Source organism: Montipora foliosa, chromosome 6 (assembly GCF_036669935.1).
Source record: "Montipora foliosa isolate CH-2021 chromosome 6, ASM3666993v2, whole genome shotgun sequence".
Lineage (NCBI taxonomy): Eukaryota > Metazoa > Cnidaria > Anthozoa > Scleractinia > Acroporidae > Montipora > Montipora foliosa.
Window position 1 is genome coordinate 42461693 of NC_090874.1, and position 20000 is coordinate 42481692.

At 39.4% G+C, this 20000-nt stretch overlaps 1 protein-coding gene across 1 annotated transcript in view; it reads left to right on the forward strand.

Moving 5' to 3' along the window:
• LOC138007411 (uncharacterized) overlaps nt 1-20000 on the forward strand; it is a 61212-nt gene that overhangs the window by 36704 nt on the left and 4508 nt on the right. The window contains exons 17-24 of the mRNA XM_068854299.1: nt 1113-1372; nt 6382-6584; nt 7180-7216; nt 7290-7397; nt 7500-7566; nt 16863-16968; nt 17336-17422; nt 17637-17774. Coding sequence (XP_068710400.1) covers nt 1113-1372; nt 6382-6584; nt 7180-7216; nt 7290-7397; nt 7500-7566; nt 16863-16968; nt 17336-17422; nt 17637-17774 — 1006 coding nt within the window. The remainder of the gene's footprint in view (nt 1-1112; nt 1373-6381; nt 6585-7179; nt 7217-7289; nt 7398-7499; nt 7567-16862; nt 16969-17335; nt 17423-17636; nt 17775-20000) is intronic.

The following is a 20000-nucleotide window of genomic DNA, read 5'->3' on the forward strand; positions in this document are numbered from 1 at the left end:
GAACCTCCGTGAATGTTTCGTCGTCAAAAATCCCCACACACTTGGCTGGAAATGAGCATTTTCTGCTTCAGATTCCACTATAGCTGATGAATTTAACAGCAACTGATCACCGACGAGGACACGGAGCTTGGGTCCGAGGTCAAATTAACTCCACCCGATGGAGGTACAGTCATTTCATTTACAAGGCTTACCCCATCCCCACAGCGGCTTCTCGAACAGCTCCATGGTTACGAGTGACGCTGTGGGGATGGGGTAAGTGTTGTAAATGAAATGACTGTACCTCCATCGGGTGGAGTTAATTTGACGGACTTCCCGAAACTGTAAAATAAACTCCAAAAGGCACAAGAATACACCAGAGGTGAGTCATTTTGATTCATTTTATTGAATGAAAGTTAAATTGAGCATTTTTTAGGCTTCACAATCGACTGTATTTTATTTCCCATACAAAGTCTTATAACGCGTTTAAATTCTCAACGGCTGTCTGTAGTGACGCGAGCTTGGGCTGCCTATGGTCTTATGTGTAATAAACAGTTCACGACATAGAAAGTGCTTTGTACGGGGTTTTATTCACTCGTTGTTTGTGTCAAAAACCCTCACTCGCTCGTTCCTCGCTCGTTCGGGTTTTTGACACAAACGACTCATGAATAAAACCCCGCACGCCGCACTTTCTATGACGAAAACTATATTTATGGCATTGGAAACTGCCTCTCTTTATGTGTAGCTGCGCCTTATTCAGATTAATTTTCTTTTCTTGTGTGTGTTTTACACGTAGGGTTTTCTCAAGTAGAGCTTCTTTACCTCTATACTGTAATGTATTTTTTCTCCGTGTATGAAAGACATCAAAACTCACTGGGAAAATTCCCCCGTTTTCAACTCATGGGACTTCCATTCAAATAAAATCCGTGGGTTCATATGAGTGGAAGTTTAGAATTTAGTAAAAAGTTGGGTTTTGTCTGTCTTCTTGTACTTAGTGGATGGTAGTAGGGTCTTGCTTTGCTTTAATCAACGTAAGGCTGTTCTTCAGGACTGAACGTTCAAACGTTTTTTGTGTTTATTCTTAAGACCCCACTGACTTCGTCAAGAACTGATTCTCATTTTCGTTGTTTCATAAGCCCAATTGCAGAACTGTGGTGACTTGAGTTTAGTTCGTATAGGACGGAAATCTCAAGTTCATCAATCTGTGATGGAGTTTTGGTTGGAGAACATAAGTAAAGAACGAATCAAGGAACGACGATCTACCTCTACAGGGAATGGGAATGTAAATGTTAATGCGCTCAAAGATAACCTGAACCTGTGTACTGCCAAAGTTGAGCAAGTGGAACAGAAGCTTTGGGAGCTAACAAATTCTCCTCTTCCTGCATATCAAGACAAGGTACTTACAAGCAAACTTTATTTCAACTTGCATTTTAGTGTAGGTGACAAGCTAGTAACTGGGAGTGTATATTTTCCTCTGGTTGGTGAGGTTCAAAATATGTAGGCACTTTAGCAAGTAGCCAGCCAAGAAAGGTAAAAATTCGTGATTGAGTGAAATAAGAAGGGTTAATTGTGAAGAAGCATATCAAGTGATTACTGTATCTAATGAACATTCAAACTGCAGGTAATGCTCTTGAGTCTTTGGATCTACATAGTGCTTTTGATACTATTGTACTGTACCTGAGTCAATAATTAATAGGCCTTTTGCAACTAACGATCACATGGTACAAAATCCGCCATGCTGGAGGGCAAGCTCCTTATTATTCCCCCCCACTGGGACATTAAAACAAAGAGACCTGAACCAGTCAAGCTTGACTTGCCTTTGTTTTAATGCCCCAGTGGGGGAATAATAATGAGCTTGCCCTCCAGCATGGCGGATTTTGTACCATGTGATCGTTAGCCGCAAAAGGCCTATTGTGCCATATTTATGGTACAGGTCCTTAGGCATTACAGCTGACATTTTTTGTGACAATTCTATCATACTTTTGGAGTGCTGACAGGGCGTTTTCTTGGACGATTATTATTATTATTTTTACTACCAGTAATCGTAGATTAGAGAGTTCGTTTGAATATGGTAGGTTTGGTATGTTAAAATGTGATTCTGTTTTGGAAAACCGGGATTAATGAAATTGTAATGCATTTCAACGCAGTTTGAATACATTACGGTGCATTCTAACGTTCGCCAATGATTTCTAACGCATTTTCAACGTTTCACATCGATCGTTGGCAAGTTTGTTCCACTAAATGTTTCACAATGATTTTCCAACGTTTTTCAACGTATTTGCAACGTTTCCAAACATTTTTGTCGAGAAAGTTAATGTCGAAGGCGTTTCCTCTATTAACTGGTCCTTATAAACATCGACACGTTCGTACCATGAAAATACACCAGGTTGCGTTTACTGGGAATTATCATGTCGCTTCTTTCAGCGATGACGTCACCGGAAAGCTAAGTCACAGATTTCCTTAGTTTGCTCCCAAAGCGAAGCTGACTGACATTTTAATAGGCCATTTCCGAGTTCATGCCTCCTCTTCAAAGCAAGTGTAAGTGCGACGTTTTTCGTATGAAAATCGGTTCATTCATATGTAAAGTAGAACTAATTACCATCGGAAAAGCTTTGCAGTTTGACTGTCTTTGAAGAGGAGACAGGCATGAACTCGGAAATTCCAAAAAAGTCGAGGCGAGGACGCATTCACGCTTGCGTGACCATGGGCACTGAGATTTCTTCTAACTCTAAAATTTTGCTGTGGCGCTCGTGCATGATTGTTGCGTTAACCTAATTCTTATAAAATTCAAATCGCTTATTATTGTCCTTTTTGATTTTCGTAGAGCTAGGCTTAGTATTTCAACCGTCTTTCCGAAAATTTGAGACGAACATGCATGCTTAGCTGGCGTGGCTGACTGGCTCACAGTTTGTCAAGACAGTTGTTAATACTTTGTATCTCGGAATTTATTTCCGAGATACAAAGTAACACGCAATGTTTTTGTTGAAACTTCTTTTTGTGAGAGCTACAGTCCCGTGATGTAGCCATGTCATGTAATTTTTAGTTAGCTTTATTGAGATTGTATGTGTGCATTGGCCAAAGTCCCAAAGCTGGCCAAATAAGGATCAATTTCATATAAAATTGACCGACCGTGTTTTTGTGTAATTACATATTTGCAACAAAGGTTAGATTTCAGACTAAATACTTGAAAATGTTTTGTTGTTCCTAGCAATTTTTGTTGTTTTTCTTGTGGTAATACGTGGGACCAGAAAGGAGATCTAGTTAAATATAGGTCAGGCAGTCCACTCTTCGGAACCATTTATTTTTTTTTTACTTTATGACAATTTTGACCTTTGATTAATTTTCAAGGTCAATTTGAACCATGCAAATAAGTGTACATTCCCAAAAAGACCTTATTAGAGAAAACCAATGTGAATTGTTAGTTTTAAAATTTATATCACAAAAATTTGTTAACATCTTGATCAAAAGAAGTACAGAGAAATTTTAAAGGGATTAGTATTTTAAGATGAAACCACTTATTATAAATGGCACTCGGCTGATTGGTTTTTCAGATAAACTGACTCTAACTACATTGACACTGAGTCAACTATTTCAAACTACTGGTCAAGGGGTTAGCAATCCCGGTAATGACCTTCGACGTGGTATTGGTTATGGTAATGGTATTGGAAAGTGTTCAGCCGAACTTCTGAAGATTGATTTCGAAGTGATTCCTGTCCAAAAATCCCCTTTTGTCCTACAATAATAATTCATAATAATAACTTTTATGGACCTTTGGAGAAACATACAGTAGATTTACATGTTATAAAAAAAACATACATCGTAAAACGTGTGAATTAAGAATCTGAATTTATACTTAATAGATTATTCTTGTTGCTCTAGGTATAAACGAGTTCATATGTCTTTTAGTGCCTCATCTTGGTATTTTTACATTAGTTTGTTGATTTGATCTGAGGCTATAATTCCTATTTACATGTGTACTAATAAATACTTGTTTGGGGTGTTCAGCAGCGTTCAATGTTCTTTCAAGTTCTCGTTTTGTGCACTGTGATCTTCTTGCATGTAATGATGGTAGGGTTGATCTAGCAGCGCCAATGATGTCCAGACCCCCGTTTTGTACTCTCTGGAGGTCATCTGCAAGGTATTGGGGCAGTCCGCCCCAAGCCGGTGACGCATATTCCAAGAGAGGGCGAATTTTAGTACAGTAAATAGTCAAACCGACTTCCAATGGCATACCTGCTTTTCTGGTTTCTCGTGTAGATACTAAATTCTTTTGTTTGCCTTTTTGACAGTTTGTTCAATGTGTTAATTCCAATCCAGATTATTTTAGTGCCATACTCCAAGTAATTCGAAGTTAAGTACTCTTTCCAGATACGCATCTTTGATATGCAAAGCGTCAGGTTGAGTTGACGATTTTTGGAAAGAGATCCGCATATCCTTCGTCTTTGTTGGATTCAACATCAGGTTGTTTTCTATAGACCAGCTTAGCGGACCGTCAAGCACTTTTTGTAGGTAATATTCACTGCCTTTCGGGATACATTCAAACACGGGAAGTCATCTGCACATTTGCACATCATTACTCGTTCACGAAGTTCCTCAGGTATGAAATCATCAAAGTCGTCAATAAAGATGTTAAATAATAGCGGTGATATTACAGAGCCTTGTGGAACTCCAGCCAGACATGCTTTAGATGTTGATAGTACACCCAGAAGCTTTACTTGTTGAGATCTACTTTCCAGGAAGCTTTGGATCCAGAGCTACAGATGTTTGCGCGTATTTCTTGATTTTAGTTTGGTCAATAGGTTGGAATGATCGACCATATCGAAGGCTTTGCTGAAATCAGTAAGAGGGAATGGATCGCTTTTCTACCCTCTGGGTTGTTGTCCATATAATTGAACCAGGTTTGTGTGATATTGGTAAGAGAGTTGATACGGTTGACCGACCATGTGAAAAGACCTGTTGATTTTCTTTGACTTTGAAGGCATCTTTGTTTAGAAGTATTTGGACTTTTTCTAAGACCTTACCAAGGACAGGTAGCACGGATACTTGTTTGAACTCTGTTTCGACTTTCGGTACTGGGCTGACTAGTGCATGTTTATACAAACTAGGATATTTGCATGCAATTATGCTTGCACAGATGATATCGTGAATAACAACTGCTAGCTCTTCAGCATAGCGTTTTATAGTCCATGGACTTATATTATCAAAATCGTCTTAACCTGTCCAATGCTTTGTAACTTCGGGGCAGCATCTGGTAGGCCATCAGGATCAACAAGAGAGATCTTGGGTATATGACCTTCCATGGTTTAGTGAAAAGGTCTTGAAGTTTATCTGCAGTAGAACGTACGTTTTTAGATGATATATTGCTAGTATTCCGACCAGATTTATTTGGTCCGCACAGGCTATAAATTGACTTTTCGATAGCTTTTTCGATAGCTTTTTGTTCGTGTTGGAGCTGATTTTGATTGGTAGTAATTCAGCTTAGTCTTGGATATCAATTGTGCGCTTTTTTATATTTCACCATGTCTCCCTTGCTATAGGCACGTTGTCTTTGCTTAATAATTTCCTTGATATGTGGAATAAGCCGAGGCTTGTCGCTAGGATGCATTCGTGTTGTTTTCATTGGCATTGTTTCGTCGAGAATAGCTGTCAATTCTTGAGTGAATATTTCCTCTTTCTCATTCACTCCTTGGGCATTTAACACCTCAACCCTATTATGTTATTGAGGTAAATCGTCAATGCAGCAATGTTTGCTGGACGCATTGTTCTTACTTTCCGTGGAATGGCTTTCATCTTTTCTTATTTCTGAGGGTTTGCTAGAAGGCATTGATGATCTGATTTTCCAAGTGAAGGAAGAACAATTGCAGGATTGTATAAGCTAGACATGTTTGTGAGAATCTGGTTAAGCGAATTTTTTCCACGAGTCGGTGCAAGAACAAGTTTACGTAGGTTGAAATTTCCGCATAAACCCTTGACTTTAAGCTGATTAAAATCTCCGACTAGTAGAATACCTGCTGACGGATTTTCTCTTAACAGAGCAGCTAGGCATTGGGTAAGACAGCTGATCATCTCTTTACCCTCGGCGATGGTTTTGCCTGGTGGGAAATATATTCCTGCTACAAAGATACAGCTAAAAGGACGAGGAGGTCCTCTTCAAACCCAGAGAAAACCGTTCACAAGACCAGCCTTTTAAATTCGCTTTCGTCGAAATGTATCACGCCATAAATTTTAAATTAACCAATTGGAGTGCACGCTAGAAAAACAAACCAGTAGGCTAAAAGTAAAGATAACTTGGTAAACAAAGTTACAACAAAAAGAGAGTCTTCATGGATGGGCTACGATTTCAGCCAGTTGAATTAACTCATATGTTAAGTCTGGGAATAATTGAAAATATACTCTTCATTACAGATAAAAAAACTTCAAGAGGAAAAGGATGCTCTCAAAAGTCGTAAAAAGAGATTACAAATAAGCTTGCGCCAAGAAAAGGAGAAGCAAAGTAATTTGTATCGCGAGGAGGCAAGGATAAGAAGAGAAATACTGGAGTCCGCAGATATTGTTTGTACCACTCTCAGTGGAGCAGGGAGTTCGAGCTTGAAGCATGACTACAAACGGTTAGAAGCGAATTTCTGAATTTTATGTTACTGTTTTTAAGTTTTAAACTTATATTATTTGTTTATAATTAATTGAAGTACGATGGTCTAGGTGTATTAAGTCTTCAGATTACTGTTTACAGCGGTTATCAGTAACACGCACCCCTCAACGACAGTTTTTCATATTTGAAAATAAAATTTAGGTGGACATCAATCAAATGTTTCCATGACGAATTCAACTGCCGCCAAGAGAACAGGGCTATTTTCATGGAAACAGTTGATTGACGTCCACCTGAATTTTACTTTCGAAATATGAAAATATGTCGTTGAGGGGCGTATGTGACTGATAACTACTGTAACATGACATTGACTGACGTTTCCACAACCTGAGCAGAAGTCATCTCCTGAGTGGAGTGATTTGTGTAACATCAGTGGACGGTATAAACACTCTCGCCCGCTGAAGATGACCTCCACTCTGGTTGTTGAAACATCAGTCGATGTCATCCCAAACAGTCCTTCTCAGGACTACACTCATTCGGTCGGTCGTACTTCCCTTATTTATGATATGACTCCTGGGTTCAAAACATTTACGGTGTAATCTGTTTACTCGTTGTAGGCGCCGTCTTCCTTTTGCTTGTGTCATTGTTGATGAGGTATTCCATTTGACTGATTTTGTGTGATATGAAGGTGTCAGTCAGTGTTCTTAAGAGAACTTTTTTCTTGCAGGCTTGCCAGGCAACTGAACTGGATGTTCTCATACCTCTGGAGTTTAAAGCATCCAAGTTGGTCCTCGTCGGTGACCCTGAACAGCTTCCACCCACAGTTATTTCTGAGGTATGGAAGAGTGCAAAGTTAATTTAAAGGTGTTGAGTAACCTGTGTACTTCAATGTGACGTCTTAACAAATTTATTAACTATCCTGACAACATTTTTTTAGAAAGCAAAAGCAAATGCCTTTGGGCTTTCAATGTTTCAAAGACTCTACAAGTTCTTCAGACATAATGGTAAGCCTGGCCTTCTTTCATTTATACTGTTTCATTTGTTGTTTTGCTTTTGTTCTTGGTATTGTTACTATTCTGCCTTCAGGACCTTATTTTTGGAACGTGAGTTTTTGCTGGAAAGGGTTGCTTTTGCAAGCATTTTCCCTGCACAGGATTGTGAAATTGGTTGACGTAAAATTAACTGTCGAAAACAAAAGATGTGAACCATTCCCTCGAGTAACTGGATTCTCAGAATGAACTCATGATGGACCTTCGAGTCGCTGGACAATGCAGCTCAGAGGAATTGTTGCGGCTACGTTTTCTAGATGCAAACATAATGTGTAAGGAGTAGAGGCAGTTAAAAACGTCCCTGAGGCTATTGAGGTTGAAAAGCTGAATGTCTACGGTCGTTATATGTATTCACTTTTAGAGGAAAGGCAAATGAAAGGTCAAGTTTCATAAATCGGAGATTGTTTGGAAGTTTGAGAACATCATCAATAATACGTCTGGACCTTCTTGGAATTCACCCAAATCACTCGGCGGCCACTTTGGAGTCCGTGGGGAATAAAGGCTTTGTCTTTGCCCGTCCAGCCTCACACTGAATGAGAGGTTCGACGGGCAAAATCTGTTGTTTGGACATTGAGTGATATGGGTCTATTATGGAGCATGAAATGTGAATGAAATGGACGTTTGGTGCAGTTTAGAATTCCTTTGTGTACTGCTTGGAAATGATTAAGCCTTTGAAGCAGTCTTTTTTATCTGCGGATCTCACTGTGTTTCAAGAACCGTTCTTTTGGAATGTTTAATCATGGATTTTACTCCAGATAAAAGAAAGTAAACTGTCTGAAGAGAAACTGCTTTTCAGGATTCTGCGTAAAGGTACCATGTTTCTCCTGAAGTATCCTTGGCAAATGGTTTGAGCTGCTGTCACTTATTTTGCAAGGCAAAAAGATGGACAATCATTGCAGTAGCTGGAAATAGGCAGCACCATAGACAGAGTTAGGGAACAGATTTGTCCGTTATCCTCTCAGGAAATCTCATAACAGTTGTATTCGTGAACTTGATGAATAAGCGTTTGATTAGTATGAGTCCTGTAAAACTTGGGAAGTTGTGAAATTTGGAGACGTCAGTTTCCAGCCCTGAAAAGTCATGGAATGTAGTAGACTTTGAAGTGGTATTCCTTGAACACAAGATGTTTAAGTGGCTTTTCACTTTGGGTAGTGGCAAGAACACGAGCAGAAAAAAATGCCTTAGACTAGTTTCTCGAAGAGGAACCTTTTTACAGTTTTGGATAGCAGCAATTCACTATTACGGATCAATTATCAACTGCCTGGAACGTGCAGGTTCATTGACATAAGGGAGCGAAGAAATTTTTAAATACATGGCAAAGATCAGTAATATTTGGGAAAAGGGATGTAGAGATGGCCGTGCCATTTGCTTGGTAGGCTTTTATATCTCGGGAATCGTTTGGATAAGGGAAGGGGGAATTAATTTGGGATGATAGTGCAGATAATTCTCTGCCTGAGCTGAGCAGAGCAGATCTAGTAATCTTTAATTACAGCCCGTACAGGGAGATCGAGGAATCATCGGTATGATTGTGATCTGTATGAGTGTCAACGATCTTGAAATCTAGAGCTACAGCTAATTGAGAAAGATATGTTGTTGCTAAGAGTAATTACATCAGTAATCATTAGGTTCTTCCTACAAAGGGTATGAACGTGGGTATGAATTAATACTTCAGTTCAAGGCGATGGAGGTAAGGCACGACAGTGCAAATCATGTTGGGAATTGAGAATAGATGAGGAAGAAAATATATGGTACTGTTGGGATGCTATTCTACACAGACATTTAAATTTTTAATGCTGTGTTTCCGAACAATCTTTTTAAAAGGTTTTACTTGCCTGTTTTTAAGTTGTGTGGGGTCTGATTAAAAGTTTGCATGTACCGTGCAAACTTTCTCCATAACGTTATCACCCCATTTCAAATGATGTGTGATGGGTTATCGTGAAGTATGAAACGGCGGGTTCATTGTCTGACACAGCTGTCCTGATGACATGGGCTGCAAATGCGCAGCAATTGTCAAGATTATTTTTAGTCAGCATTGACAGGCTGAATTTTTTTGTCATTTCTTTTAGCCTTGTTGGTGCTGCCTTCCTTCGTTGTTCTTCCCTTAATTATGAGGGAACATGCGCACCGCGCACCGGTGGCTCAGTTGGTTGAGCACCGGGCTGTCACGCGGGAGGTCGTGAGTTCAACTCTGGCCGGACCAACACTAAGGGTCTTTAAATAACTGAGGAGAAAGTGCGGCCTTTGTAATTACATCTGCAAAGGGTTAGACTCTCTAGTCTTCTCGGATAAGGACGATAAGCCGGAGGTCCCGTCTCACAACCCTTCAATGTTCATAATCCTGTGGGACTTAAAAGAACCCGCACACTTGTCGCAAAGAGTAGGGCATGTAGTTCCCGGTGTTGTGGTCTGTCGTCTGTGGTGTATTATGGTTGGGAGGGTAAATGCTCGGAGATATTAGCTACACCAAGCTGCTCTAAAAATCCGAGGGTAAATAAAGATGTATGATCTAAGAGTACCTGAGTTTCCTCTTCTCTCCTTCTGTTCTTAAAGGCCTTACCTCCATAATTTGATGATAACCACTCGTAATTGAGAACAACTTTAATTGCATATTTGTTCTTTTCATCTTGGCCTGTAATTTGGTATGTAATGTGATATAACGTGTTTAGTATGGTATTGCCGTTCTGTTTGTTAGTTTCTTATCCCCATGTGGATCTTATCACATGCCTTGAACATGCGCGGTGAAAAGGTACTTTTTACTGGCTACTCTAGTACGCCATTGACCTCTTAGATTCTGTCACATTGTTTTTGTCTGATGCGACCCCACTATTTGTCAAACAGTGTGGTGTCTAGTTCCACTTTTGCCGTTGTTGGTGATACTCTGGAGTTCTGCTTTCATTGAAATTGTAGTAAAATGGAGCTCATAAAATATTCCAAAACTATAATGTCTGCTTATGAACACTGAGACAAACACTCTTATTTTTCAGATATCTCTTTTACACCCGTTTTGGTCCCTGTTTGGCAATTACTGTTAGTATTCTTGTTACTATGAATACTGTTGCCCCGTTTTTGACTGGCAAAATATGCCCTGTTCTCCCTCCCTAAACTCTTATTGTTTCGCCTAAGTAAACATATATAACTCTTCCTTCAAGACAGGTGATCCATTCAAGTTCCCTTTTGCTGTGCAACTTGAGTGTGGCTTCATCTTTCCCATAAACTGTATCTGTATAGTTAATATTTTCAGAACACAGGGAAGGCATTCTTGCGAGGTCAATGAGAATCTTCACTATCTTCTTCATGCTTTGCGAACATAAATTTGGTTTAACAGAACCAGTTGACATCAGTAAGGCCACATGGATTTTTTCTTCAGAAGAGGTGGACACATTTGCGATTTTTCTGTTCTCATTGTTCCTCTCTAATTTTGTTTTTGATTCCTTTTCAATTTTCGGCATGTTTGTTGGTTGCAACAATGATTTGTTCAATCGCTATTAGAAAATTATCGAGAACTCAAATGAACTTTCTGACACGTGCAAAGTCAATTGCAACCTTGATCTATTCTATTTACAAAAGCAAGCTATGCAATTACATTATTGAGAAACAAAACAAAAGAATTGATTACTTATGTAAAAAAACCACAACAGAAGTCATGCAATTCTGTTCTAAACATTTTCCCCTCCCGAATTACAACATTTTTGCAAGATCTTTCAATCCAAGAAAGAAACTATTAGTTATATTTTAGCACTGTCTTGATAAGTCTTTAAGATTGCATGGTTTCGTCACTGATCTCTTCAAAATCTTGTCTCCAACTTTCACGTCAAATACGTGACTATCTACACCAGACCATCTTCACCAGGGTAGGTCCAAGCAACTCTCCCTACTTTCCACTTTCTTTGTCGTGCATTGCGATCAATCACACAAACAATGCCATAGTCTTTTATATTGTCATCTTTGGAGAACACTTGAGATTAGATCCGATGTATGGCAGATATTCCTTCAGCCACAATGCTGCCACACCCGGCGAATGAGCTCTTGCACTCATCTGCACCATTGACAAGGGTTGAATTCAGTCATGTCGACACTCTGCAGTGATATATCTCCACCCATTTGACAAATAAGAAAATGGTTTATCATTGGGGTCGTAGCTGACAGTTGTACGTGGCCTGAAATTTAGGAGACTCCGATGAAACAAGTTGGTAACTCTTCGTCCGTTACGTCCATGTCTTTTAGGTTCACCCACGCCTCCAAACGAAATGTCACCCACTAAAACTTCTAGCTCATTTCAAAATTTCGAATGTTACTTTGCAGCCTTGGTCCTGGCAATACTTACGGTGTTCAGGCTTTTCTCTTTGAACTTGGCTGACGCATCGAAAACAACTCGAAATTTAGTTATTTCTCTGTCTGGACAGACAACTGTGAAATGACGTAGAAACCACTCGCTTTCTGGCTCAGGTTTGGAGCTAGTTACTTGCTGAATGTAATCCTTGTTCAAATAGTCGTCTATGACTCCTTCATAAGCGTGTGCAAGGCTAACATCCTTAAGTAATTTCTTCTCAAAGTCGCCTCTCTGCAATTTGTCGACTGTTTAGCAGGGTAGGTCGATCCCCATTCCAAGGTACAGCAACTTCGTAGAGCTCTCCATTGAACGATAAGGATCACTCAAGTTTCTTCCATGCTGACTTGTTATTCGTTGTCATGTCGATCCGAGTATTTTACAGTGATCCCAACTGTCTCCAAGTCCCAGAACCATTTTAGAATGTTGTTCAAATCTTTGTCAGCTTCCACAAATTGAGGACGAATGTTCTTTGACAAAAATTGCAAACGAAAAGTGTGTAAATGACCAGTGTTTGTTCTCTTCACCACCTTTTTAGAATCCCCATCAGCATTATCTTCCTCCTCATGACCTCATTGTGCCCTTTACCCTCCTTGAACCCATGGTCAGCTGTTCTTTTTTTTTTTCTTCGTTATGGTCATCAACAGTCCCGTCATCAGCTTCATCATCATCATGATCATCATCCTCATCATCAGCTTCTAATTTCCATTCTCATTCTTCTACCTATTATCTTTATTATTCTGATCCATTAGCCACTAACTATTCCTCCCCAAAACACCATTATCCACTATGCAGCAGTGCATTCAATCTTCAACGGGAATTTTTTTACATATAAAAGTGTATTAAGACACTACAGATTGTCAGCCTCATTAAATAAGCAAGTATAGGTCTACAGCAACAATCTCTTGAAAACAGTCTGCAGTACGGATCAAGAGAGCTCAAGACTGTAGTGGTCGCATTTTGGCCTCACCAATTTGGCATTTTGATAATCTTGACTTCTAAATTAAGATATACTGTCTGTCCCACGGTCCCCTCTCATCTGCTCATCAACCAATCATTCTTCTCAATCTCTTGATTGCAACAGTAGCCTTTTAAAGTACGTTGATCTTGAAACCTTGTTGTTTAATGTCTCTGAAGAAGACTGATGGCTTCATTCTGTTTCCTCGTGTTTTCTCTGGTCCAATGCAATAATCGTTATCCTTTTTGATCGGCTTCAGTCTTCTTGGTTCTATATGACTTTAGCGCCTAGCCAACAACATCATATCTGGGTTTGTTGCTGACTACAGCATCCTCAACACCATCTCATTAACGTTCTCCACGACGTTTCCCATGACTTGGTACTACCGTGCAGGGCCGATGTAGCATTTGTGGCAGCCTAGGATGCCAAGCACTTGAACTTAAACTCATACGTGGTCTTTTTCACCTCACTAGGCCTCTCTGTTTCCTCTTTTGCTGTTTCTATCCACACTTTCCAAGTCAACGATGGAAGTCTTTTAATCGTGTTGCTTAGAAAGAAACTCTAATCAGTGGATCAGTGGATGTCATTTCTTGTTTGTTTAATTGGTATAAGTGGTTTTTGATCATTTTTTCTTTCATTTCACATCCACATGGGTTCCAGCGTCTTTGTATTTAAGTCCAGACTGTCGCAAAGCAAGGTGCAACCGGAGGAGACATTGTTTTGTTCTGACATCAAAAGGGAAGGTTTTCAAGATCAAAGTAGTTAAGAGGGCCTTTGTCGCTGCAGACGTGTGATCCGTTTAAACCTTGCAAATGGGAAAGGGGAGAATGCATGGTGTGTAAACAGATGGGAAGGACGTGTGATGAACAAAATGTGACACGTGAAGGCAAATGTGCTATTTGTAACAACTCCTACAGTGGAGAGACGTTAAGGACTATATGTCAGTGCCAAATCATGAAATCAAGGAAATTGATCATCCTTGTGGAAGATGAATAAGGAGAAACACGGCAATGAAATACAAACATTTTAATACAATGACGCTTTGTTGGCACAAATCTCGTTCGGTTTTAGAAAAGGCTAATTAAGGAACAATAAGAATAAACATAATTATTTCTACAATTAGCACTCCTCTCAAGACATGATATCTCGAGGTTGTGCCTTAATATGCAGAGAATACGTGACCGCTTTGAATTGTTGTGACATAAACATTTTTGTAAGTTGAACATTTTTAAACACCTGAAGAGGCTCTGAGAGCATATGTCTAGTTTTTAGAGTTTTTGATCCCATTTTGACGATGTTTAAGTGTATTCAAAGTGGAATTTGGTTGGAAGTGTTTGTTGTTATTAAGGTGAACCTTCCAATGGTTCACTGCTACGCCGACGAGGCGCAGTTGTATGTGTCTTTCAGTCCAAACAAAAGCACTGGGCAATTTGAGGCTGTCACTGCTATTCAGCACTGTGTAGATGATATACGTAATTGGATGACCAATAGCAAAATTCCTAATGATTGGTACCAAGCAACAACTAGGGTCTATGATCATATTTTAATTGTGAAGTTAGACTGAAATTAGACCAAAAGAGGTAGTTAAGAGGGACGTGGTTAGACTCAACTTTTCCCATGAATTCACATGTACATAACACATGCTCCAATGCTTTTTGTTACTTGTACAATATAAGAAGAATTATGAAATATCTTTCTAGGCTGTCCACCGGGACGCTTATTCACTCATTGTCTTAAGTCGCGTTGACTATTGTAACAGCCTGCCTTATGGCCTTCCAGCCTACCAGCCTACCAGCTTAAGAAGCTGCAAAGGGTACAAAATGCTGTCATTAGGTTAATTTTCCAGGAATCTAAATACTGTCATGTGAGACCGTTACTGTATAATCTGCACTGGCTGCCATTTAAGTTCCGTGTTCCTATTAACTTATAAGGCTACCAATGGCGCTCTTTTTATTTTCGGGAACTTGTTAATCTTTAGGAAGCAGGCAAATGTAATTTACTGGTATTCTCCGATTGTGATGGGCTGCTACTAAACCCTGTGAAATTCATGACTTTAACAACGCTTGGATAGAGCTCTTTTGCTATTGGTGCTCCTAAACTATGGAATTCATTGCCCTTTGCGATAAGGAATAGCCCCTTAGTTGCATCTTTTAGGTAATTTCATGCTCTTTTTAAACTTGTTAACTTTTTAGTAGGTTTTATGCAGTTTTATAATTTTTAAGCGCTGATGAAAATAGTGAATATTGATATTGGCACTATGTAATAATAATAACAATATTTATAATATTATTATTATCATTATTATTATTATTATTATCACTATTATTATTTTTATTCTTATTATTATTTTTATTATTGTTATTATTATTATTATTATTATTATTATTATTATTATTATTATTATTATTATTGATATTATTATTGTTATTATCATTATTCTCCATTTAGCTCTGAGCTCTCCCAAGGGAGCGAGTCATAACCAAGGGTCCCCAGGTGACACTTTCTTGGTACTTGCAAATCAAGCACCTTCCTTAAAATTGTGGTCTTTCCTGTAGCTTTCTGCAAAAGTCCAATTCTTACCCTAATCCGCAATTTTTCAATCCATTGTCCAAGTTTCTTAGTAACACTTCCAAGAACCTCTACAACACCCGGTACTGCATCCAGGTTTTTTACACTCCACATTCTTATAATCTCCCACTTCAAATCCTGATATTTTTCGATTTTTTCAAATTCCTTTTCATGTATCGTACTAACTCCAGGGATAGCAATGTCCACAATAAAACATTTGTTCTCCTCGCTCACTACGATAATGTCCGATCTTCTTGCTTCTACAACGTTATCACATAGGCCACTTTGGAAAATACCATAATATTCTTTGTCTGTACCCCCAAGGTTTTTATAAGCATTGTTTCCAGTTCTCTTGGGACTTACAATGGTCCCCAGAGAAAACAAAAACAATGCTTATGCGAAATTTGGGGGGACAAACAAAGAGTGTTATGGTCTTTTTCGAAGTGGACTATTGGATGTTCATGTCCCAAAGTAGCTTTACTTCACCGTTCACCACAACATCTTCTGGTGCGTGTTCATACCACTTTTTCTTCCTTTCAAGCTTCCAATGTATAATCCTCGCCACATTATCATGTCGTCTTTTATATTCCTTCTGGGCCATCTTTTTTCACTGACTAGATGACACTCACTCCCTTTTCACTGCACATTCTCCACAGTGGTGACGCAGCAGTCCAATCAATGTGATGTTTTACGTAGTTAGTCCTTGAAGCCCGTTCCTGTGCTGCACAAATAAGGGCATCCGTTTGAACCCTTAAGTTAGATGATGTGCCAGCTCCAGGTCTGTTCTGCATCTGTGGTTTTCGACATATCTCTCAGGAATTGTCCATGCATTGCTTTATTCTTCCATCTCCTTAACCTTTCGTCAGTCCATGTCTTTCTTCACTCTTCTTTGCTGACAGTCCCGTCAGTTCCAATTACTCTAACAGTTTTTGAATCAACTAACGACTTCTTAATGTACCACCCTAAGCTGTTCTCCTCACTTTAAAAAAAACTCTCACAACTTATCTGTCCACGCCCACCTTTCACCCTTGGAACATACAATTTATCAACATCTCCTTTTGTGTGTAGTGTGACGTTCATTGTCATCATTTTTGTCGTGGCTCTTTCCAATAATCTTACCTCTTCCTTTGATCACCCTATGATACCTGTTCCATACCTGATAACTGCCACTGCCCAAGTGTTGATCGCTGATATCGTATTCTTGCCATTCAATTTTGATCTGGGTTATTGAATTGCAACTTTTAACTTACTTTTCATAAACCTCCATTAAACTGTGTCTTATTGTCAACCTGGCTGCGGTGTGAACCGAGTTGACTAATAGACCTTGTTTTGCATGCTTCCTTCTTGTGTCCGGATGTTGCTTTTGTTGGCCTTCTAAAATATGTCCATTGTTCTCAGCCATAGGTAGGCCTGTGCTGATGTTGGAGCAGCAGTACAGAATGCATCCTCAGATTGCAGAATTTCCTTCACGTTATATTTACAGTTCACGCCTCAAGACTCCCAGGTCTGTCATTCGTTTGTGTTTGCCACAAGATAACACGATTCTAACTTTATAGAGGCAGTCTTGGCACAGTGGTCTTTGTTATGTCATAAGATACAGATGATAGGTTTCAAGGTATTGGATTCATGTCGAATTATGTTGTGCATCAGTTTTATATCTCTAACCTGGAAGAGTACCATCCTGATTTGCGTGGCTTGGGACATCTGTTAATTTTACCTTGCTCGTTTTGAATTAAAATTGTGTTGCGGTTTGCTATCAAGCTTAGTGCTTGCTCATCAGTTGCCCCAGAGGGAAGCACAAGAAACTAACTGTTCTTCTTGTTTAGCTTTTTTTGTCTTGGCCATGAAACATTTCCTTCCAAATTTTACAGGTCATTGGAATCGAGACAATTTCCCCTAAAGGAACACTACGCTGTTTTTGATGTTTTCAAAGGTCAGGAAGAGCACCTGGCAAGAGGGTACGTTTTTTTGCACGTAGCAATTAGTTGAATGTATCTCACCAATACTGCCGACGGTCGTGAGCAGTAAGTGAGTTAGATAACAGGAGTCAACAGCTATGTGTTGAGAATATTTCATCTTGTGCCTTGAGTGGTAACTTTTTGTTGCATAATGTTGTCTGACCAAGTGACAAAATGTATTTATCTTTGTAATATGGCAACTTTGTGTTTTAAGGTCCCTCTGGAATCTCGCTGAAGTGGACCTCGTTGTGGCCTTATGCAAATATCTCGTGAAAGTGCTGGATCCTGGGAGTATTGGCATCATCACCCCTTACAGAAAACAGAAAACAGAGATACAGTCAAGACTTAACAAGTGAGTTTTAATTTTATTTCCTTCTTATTTATGTTGCAGCGTATCATACTTTCTTGTGCTTATCTCATCTTAAACCCAGTAAGTGAAACCTCTTAAAAGGAGATGCACAACTACTCCTTCGAAAACAGTGTTGCGTACAAACCTTTTTTCATGAATTTTCACGTCAAATTGGTTGAGATAAATCACGGCTGAAATGTGAGCGAATGATTAACTTGTGGTGGTCCAAAAAACTCAAAGGAGTGCAATTTAAGTGTCACAGTCATTTACTGGTGGAAATAATGAGGTTAAAAATAGACTACTAAATTGGTGGTTACCTCAGACATTATTGATCGAGTGGCAAGGGCAGGGATTTCGGTGTTTGCTTACGTTTATTACGTGCGATAAACAAAGCTATTCCTCAAGACTGCTGTCTTCCATAGTGTGGGAAAAAGGACTTTGAATAAATTGGAATATCTTTCCAAGAGTCCCTAGAAGACAAAGATCTGTTCAAGTCACAATACACCCCAAAACAACTGACCGATCATATGAGGGTTTTGCATAATGCATTTCAACTGAGCAAATTATCTTTCATCATTCACTGTTTGGGGAAAAGGCCATTGCAGTGTTTTCTACATTTTCTTGGAATAAAAAAATCCCTGGTTAAAAGGAAGTTGTGGAAGTCACATTGAAGGAAAAACAGCAGCAAAAGGATTGAAAACGGCAACCGTGATGGTGACAAAAGTTAATGTAAGTCGCAGTTTCTTGTGGGAGCCTCTGTAAGTTGCCGATGTTGTCCTGTCAGCAGACATAAATGGAGAATTTTCTGCTGGGCAAGCATGTGTTGAAGACATACAGCTCTTTACTCGTGACCAAAGTAAGAATCGAAATTGAATGGCAGAAAGAAGAAATGCGTAAATCAGTACTTCATAAGACATCTCGAGGTTGGAAATAAAGGAGTTGACATGCAGCAACACTGCACGACAGGCAAGAGTCTGGTGACAGAGGTTTGGCGTCAGATTGCCAATTAAGACGAAGATTTAGAGGGGACCATCTAAGCCACTTTTTTAGTGTATTGTAGACAGCTGTTAGTCACAAAACAGTTTCCTGGTTATGAAGAGCTAAGAGGCTTGCTGTCGGATGCCAAAATAAATGGGTTTTTAAACCAAATGTGAACAGTGTGTGCTGTGTTATGAGATACTGTTTTTAGGGTTGCATTTATTTGGAACTTGCTACACTATCCTTCTGCCCAAGCACTGCCCCGTTAACAAGAAGGGATCAACAAAAAGATGTGGAAGATATGCATACAGTGATTGGTGCTGAATGAGAATAAAACCACCATGCCTCTGGGCCATATAAACTATTGTTTTAGTCAATATCTAAGATATGTGTTACCATTTGCAAAGTTGTACATTGCTTGACAGTTCTTTACAGGTATCAATGCATCATTTTACCAAAAATTCAACTCATTTACTGAGAGAGCAAGAGGCGAAAGTAAATTTGGTCTGTCAGATAACATAAAAATAACACTTGTCTGCATCTTAAAATTCGACGTTATTGCAAACAACAAAACCGGCCAACAACCCAAGCTTGTCCAAAAATCCAAGTAATTAGATCCTCACAGATTTCAAAAAGCATCACAAAGTGTCCCCTTGTTCTTCTCCCCCACTTCAAATCATTCGTGTTGTGGAATACTTAATAATTATTCCATGAGCGCACGTTGGATATGAGATAGTAGGCTGATTTAGCAACAGAACGGGAACGTCAGTGGCGACGGCACGCGCAGAAAAAACACCAATGAGAATTCAGAAAAGAGTAGACTCCACTCTTTTCTTCTCTATTCTAAATTCTCATTGGTAGTTTTGCTGCGCGCGACGTCGCGACTGACGTTCCCGTTCTGTTGCTAAATCAGCCTAGTAGGCTGATTTAGCAACAGAATGGAAACGTCAGTGGCGACGGCGCGCGCAGAAAAAAACACCAATGAGAATTCAAAATAGAATAGACTCCACTCTTTTCTTCTCTATTCTAAATTCTCATCGGTAGTTTTGCTGCGCGTGACGTCGCCACTTTTCTGTTGCTAAATCAGCCTAGTAAATAGCCAACGAGGTGCGTAGCGCCGAGTTGGCTGTAACCAGTCTCATATCCAACAAGCACGAATCGTATGATTATTTCATTAAATTCCTTAAACCCCAAAAATTTGGAAGTAAGAAATACGAGCTAAAAAAGCGAGAAAATCCGAGCGAAATCGAG